The sequence below is a fragment of the Tribolium castaneum genome, chromosome 4 (assembly GCF_031307605.1).
Source record: "Tribolium castaneum strain GA2 chromosome 4, icTriCast1.1, whole genome shotgun sequence".
In the NCBI taxonomy this organism is placed as follows: domain Eukaryota; kingdom Metazoa; phylum Arthropoda; class Insecta; order Coleoptera; family Tenebrionidae; genus Tribolium; species Tribolium castaneum.
In genome coordinates, this window is record NC_087397.1 from 7,875,495 (window position 1) to 7,881,776 (window position 6,282).

Below are 6,282 nucleotides of genomic sequence, written 5' to 3' on the forward strand. Positions count from 1 at the left end.
TCGTGAGATTAAATACTTAACAGTGCCAAAATTCGAGTGCGAGAAGGAATTCGGATTTGATAATAAGCCTAAGCTTTGTTTATTGTTTATCACTGCATTGTTTAAAGGTTAAAGGGGTTTGATTACAAATATAGAAGTACATCACAGATATAGACTAAAAAATGTTACTAGTCTGAGTTTTATCTATTTCTCTTATTGAACGAGTTCACCTAGTGATATATGATTTTTATTTTACTATAGTACAAGTGTTCTTAATTCATCAAATTGGCCGAAGCACATGTACTCATGTCTAATTGTATTATCATAATCTGATAAATAATAGATTAGTAAAAAGACGTGTGTATTTATTTTACTCCCAGTTTCGCGGTATTATTAGTAAAGATGGGTAATCACAAAAAAAAACGTTCTCAAAACGGGAATTTAAATCGTTGGATACCAGATCCTATGGCTGTAACATGGACTGAAAAGTACAGTGACACTATTAATAATTTTTGGAAAATATTGCCAAGCACGGTCAGACAATCGTTGGCAACGATATCTATTTTTCTAGTAGGAATCTCTATTAATGGTACGTTTTTAACTCTCTAATAAGGCTTTTTATAATACTTACTATAATACTTACATTAAAATTTTGCTCAGTTTCAAATTTATTCATAAAATGCAAAATAGGAAACTAGAGTTACAAATGTAAATAAAAAATCTAAAAATTTTTTATTTGCCTTGTAGCTTAAATTCTATTTAAAAAATGACAAAACTGCAAAAGTTTGTTTCAGCAAGTGTAAACCTAATTAATCTGATTGCGAATGAGTTAAATAAAACGAGATTGTTACTAGGTTGAAGCTAATCACGTCTCAATTTTATATAGCAATAGCATTATGACTTTATTTCATAAAAAAGAAATTGTATTTTAGGAGATTGGGTGAATATTTTTGTGCATATTGCGCGGCAATTTGGATACACTGGTCGTGGAAAGAACTCAAGTGGCGACGTCCTTTTCAAGTGGTCCGAAATGTCATTGGAGTCTCTAGGACTACAAGATTTCTGGAGTTATTGGATGTATTCATGTCTTGTTTCATATCTTATGTATTTTGTTATAGGTGGATTTTTACACGTAGGTATATTCGTCATTGAGACGGAAGTGCGCTTTCCTTGTTTGTTCTCGTTTTATGCATACAAGTGCGCAGGGAATTTACATTTTTCTGTATTAAATTGAACGCTATTGACTTATTCGAATTTGATTTCCTTCTTTATGATACGACTTTCCAGCCGTTTAAAAATTGCTACATTGTCGCACTTTATTGGAATTATACAGTCTGATCGATTTGAATTGTTATCAGATTTAAGTGCTCAAGTCGGTACATGCAGGTGTTTCAGTCAAACCCCTTTAGTACTGTTGTCAATGATGTGAATTTTATCGCTTAACTATCCGCATCACGGCGTACGCCTTGCGAACAATGTTTTACAATTTTACCGCGAGTTTTATGCCGGGCTTTTCCATCAGGCTTGTAAAAGAAAACATAAACTGGAAGAGGTGCAAATTGCTTTTTATGTGCACGCATAAACATTTGTCGTTGGGTAAAGAAACAGAAGGGACTGTCATAAACTTTTAAGACTTGTTTTCCTATGCATGGTGTAATAACGTTTGACCGTTCTTTGTCTTTCTAGTGGTACTTCTATGTACGCCGACGTGACCGAGCTGAAGAATGGAAATGCCAGCCGAAGAAGTGGTTATCTCCTGAATTGGAGAGACACGAAATTATCCTCGGATCTCTGACACTTTTCTTGAATGCGTCGACTTCAGCGTTGTTAGCCTGCTACATCGCCAACGGAGGATACAGCACGGTCTATTATAACGTTGCGGACTACGGCTGGTTATGGTTTTTCCTCCAATGGCCTGTCATTTTTATCTACCAGGTTAGGGAAAACGAGCACTTTAATTGCTACTAAAACACTCTTTGTTCAACCCCGACCATACAGATCGATAACACTATTTAGTATTTACACCACCGTTCTAACGTTGCATCCGAAATGAGCTTTTATAAGCTCAGACGTGCCTAAGTCTCACTTTCAATAAAGTTTGACTGAATATTGTAACCCTCTACACACTTGTAGTGTCTTTGCTTGTGAAAAAATCAACGGATTTATGTTTCAAGGATTATGTGACGTATTGGATGCATAGGATCTACCATACACCGTTCCTTTATCGCAACTTCCACAAGCTCCATCACAAGTACAAACAACCTACGGCGTTTTCCGTCACCGCCATCCACCCGGTGGAAGCCCTCCATATTCAGTTGATGGACATTCTGCCCCTTTTCATCATTCCTACGCACTGGTGTAAGATGAATCACTTTGAAACTTGGTCCAACTGTTTCCTTCTTAATTATTTTTAGTTCCGTTCTACGTCGTGGCCTTGTACACATATTACCACGGGATCATCGATCACTCTGGTGTGAATTTTAAAGCATATTGGTGGCAACCGTGGCAACCCGATGCCATTTTTCACGACAACCACCATCAATATTTCCACGTGAATTTCGCTTTTAATATTGACTATTGGGATAAGGTCAGTTGGCGTGTTTGTTGAATTTTGAGTATATAGAAAGATTTTTGCAGCTTCACGGGACTTATCGGCGGAAGGACCGGGTATACACCGAAGACATTTTCTATGGGAAGGGCAAACGGATTGACGAAGTTAGCGCTGAAGAGCTGAAAGCGGATTTGAAGGAAAGGGAGTCGGAAAACCCGTTAGCTTACCGCGACAACAAGATGGAGTTCAAATTGTCCAACAGAGAACTGAAAGCGATGAAAAGGCCCAAAAAGTAATTCGATCCCAGAAACACTAATTCTAAATGAGATAATATACCTAACATGTGATGTAATAAAGGAACATTTCACATGCGAAATATTCTAAGATCAAATATGTGTGAAGTTCTCACAGCAGTGTTATCAATATCAATTCCCCGTATCCCGCAGAGGCCTTAAAGACGGCCGAGGCCTAGCCATCTCAATGAAATCGATAGTTTCAAACTTTACTGTCACGTTTTATGATCTATAAAGCAACAGTGATGTGCAAGGAGACCGTTTTATACGGTTATCTAGTTCAACTATCGCCGCTGTTAAAAATGTACGATGCAACATTGCAAATGGGTTTACAAGTTTTTTGTCCACAAGAGAAATAAATAAAAATCATTCGTCTTTCCCACACTACCACAAACTGCAACTAACTAGGCTGTAATTTTTTGACAAAGACTTCGGTCCAAGAATTACAACTGTCTAAATACAGTACAACCACAGCGTTTTATTAATTATTTTGCTCGTGTCTTTGCTTAAACGATTCTGTTTCATCCACATACACTGTAATATCACATTTCTGAAGACTACTGTTTTACACTAGGTACATAAATTTAATGCTTCACAAAATGTAGAACTCTCAGTAAATATGACAATACATGGCACAGAATGGCTTTATAGAGCATAGCAAAGCAAGAACACCGTTACTGCACTAGGATTAGTAGTTTACACTCTCTTGTTTACAATTCCATTGAAGTCGTAGATTCACTAACGCAACTAATACATTTTTTAAAAACGGGTTTTATAAACCCTATGATTACAACACCTGTAAGTGAAAATTTAGTGATGGTAACGCGGTATCAGGCCACGAAGCATTTCATTTAAATTTAAAGCATGGTTTTAGCGCACATTCAAAATTAATACATTCGCACGCACACGGCTGCCGTCTTTTTAATTCCACACAAAGGATGAAATTACCGTAAACAAAATTACTGAAGATCAGTTGTCACGCCTTCTCACCGTCATAATTTCATGAACTGAGAAAGAATAAGAAATTATGAGGCGTCGTTACGTCCGCCTGGCGTTCTCTGATGAATACGCACAACAGATGAACTTCCAATTCCATTCTTTCGAATCAAATCAGACCGGAACACGCAAGAAACACATCGGGAGGGCAAGACTGCACGCGACGTCGAAGGGTGACGACAACTGGGTGCCTAGCATCAGACACCTTGCACAGCAGTTGAATGACTTCCACGAATTACCGATTACCACAGTTCCAGACAGCCTGGACTTTATTCCCAGTCGATAGTTTTGTGGATGTGTTTGTTTGGCGATTAAACCGCGCAAATTTTGAATGGTTAGTGTGGAGGTGCATTTAGCAGGAAGTATCGTGACAACTCTGCTGAAGATTCGACACGAAGCGTACTTATGCAAGAAAACAAACCTCGGTTAAATCCATGTTAAGTGGTGATTTTGCCTCTTGCGTGACCAGTCCCTTATTGATTTTCTTTGTTACGTTTACGTATCAATTGTAGAAGGGAACTGCGACACATCATTAAGCCGATAATATCGTGCGGCTGTTGATTACAAATAAACATAAAAGAACTATATATCTCGTTACACGGTAATGGATGCAAACCGCTGAAGAGCAGGTGAATTAATGTGAACAGCGATTGTTTTCAATATTGTTTGGAAAAGCTGTCACCGCTCACATTTTTTACATTTACCGACGCTATTCATTTCGGTCTCGTTTACGAATTTTAAGCCGCAAATTATCCGAGCGCGTCTTCGAATGATATCCGATAACCGTTATCTCAAGTTCTTTGGTTTTGATAGGTTACGGCGCTCCTTGCAAATCAACCAAGATGCACGCCTCATTAGACCGATAACGTCGTCGATAATGAAGCATCCTCGGTTCGCGACAAATCTCCGACTCTTAAACTCAAATTACACATTTGTAGGTACAGTTTAGCAATGATTCGTAGCTTGAAATAATTAGTCGGTCCATGTATTGCAAGAGTGCTGACAGCAACCCTTCGCCCGATTTGGATCGTTTATGCAGCAGCGTGTAAGAAGTAAATGCCGCGAATCCTCGTCTCGTGAGACCTGTTACGGGCTCCCGGAGGTTGCCTATTAACCTTTTACGGCACCCTTCAGCTACGATATTTCACAAAGCTCAGTGCTCATATAATGAAGGTGTTTACATGCGGACCGCTAGTTTCCGACGAACGCCTGATAATTAGGCAGCCGCTAAATTTGCAGCACAAACTCTTCATTATCGGATTTGGGTAACAATGCCCTTAAATTATATTAAAATATATCGGAGTTATGACGCTGGCTTTTACAACTTCTTTACTGAAATAATAAAAGCGGGTAACCGCCGCGAAATGGTTCTTCTTTAATTCAGGGGCTACCTGTGCCGAAGAAGGCAATCTTTTACTGTCGGTAATTTGACTACTCAACGGATTTCCAACCAGAGAGCCCTAAATGATTCACGATTCTTTTAGGAGCGTGTTTTATCTTTTCACCCGCTTTCTCTGCATTATGAAACAGCATTTTCATGATTCAATTTTCTGCTTATCCTAATTGATTATTGACCATTTTTAATAAATAATAGCAAAAGGCCGAATGGCAGCTGCTTCATTTTCAACGTAAAAATTTTGTAAAATATTTGCTCATTAGGGATTGATGTTTTGTTCTCTGAAATAAATAGAGTTCAACCGCGTTCTTGTTCGGGGGAAAAGCAGTTTATAAAAAATCCCATTGAAAACGAATGTAAGATATTGTTTAGTTGATATTTATAAATTTTTGATGTCTTAATTTCAACTTTATACAAAGCTTATTTTCAATTTTGCTTATACGGAAAGCTCACATTATTTATTAAGGTCTTGACTTGATAGTTTCTTTTTGTTGAGAATGTGCAGATGAAGCATAACTTATAAAAAAAGTTTTTAATCATAGGTCTTGTTTGAATTGAAATAAATTATGCATTAAATAATTACACAGGCTATTTTTACTGAACGATAATGCTAGAGAGAAAAACCCTTTTGTGGGGGTTCATCCACGGAACCTGAGACGGAACCTATGTTCTATCTTGTAACGTTTGTATAGCCAGAAATGCGATTTACGTAGTTATGGGTTTAATTCAACGTCAATAACTTCCTGAATACGTTCATTTGTGTTGCAGTTAGTGAATATCCAAAAGTTAACTTATGTTCAAGATATTAAAGCAAACTAGTACTTTGCGTTCGCTGTTTAAAGGTGTCGACGTGATATTGTGACAAACACTTTCAGGTGTGAAATTAAAAATATGAAAAACTTAATGGAAGCTGAAGAAATAAGTCGTTTACAAGCTTTTCCCATTAGTTGCTTTGTGCATATAGAAAGCTCACAGCTTAAAACGTACACTTGGCTTGTAGATTCACGTTTAGACGAACGTAATTACATTTCCTGGTGGAGGTACTAGAGGAATAATTCAAAGTAACT

The 6,282-nt window shown here is 37.6% G+C and overlaps 1 protein-coding gene across 1 annotated transcript; it reads left to right on the top strand.

Annotated features, from left to right (window-relative positions):
- Positions 1 to 327: 327 nt before the first annotated feature.
- On the top strand, positions 328 to 2,938 carry LOC103315179 (uncharacterized). The gene is made up of 6 exons (XM_008203188.2): positions 328 to 568; positions 912 to 1,111; positions 1,666 to 1,914; positions 2,154 to 2,337; positions 2,394 to 2,566; positions 2,617 to 2,938. Exons 1-6 carry the CDS (start codon positions 382 to 384, stop codon positions 2,824 to 2,826), a joined length of 1,203 nt encoding a protein of 400 aa, XP_008201410.1. The 5' UTR covers positions 328 to 381; the 3' UTR covers positions 2,827 to 2,938.
- Positions 2,939 to 6,282: the final 3,344 nt, after the last annotated feature.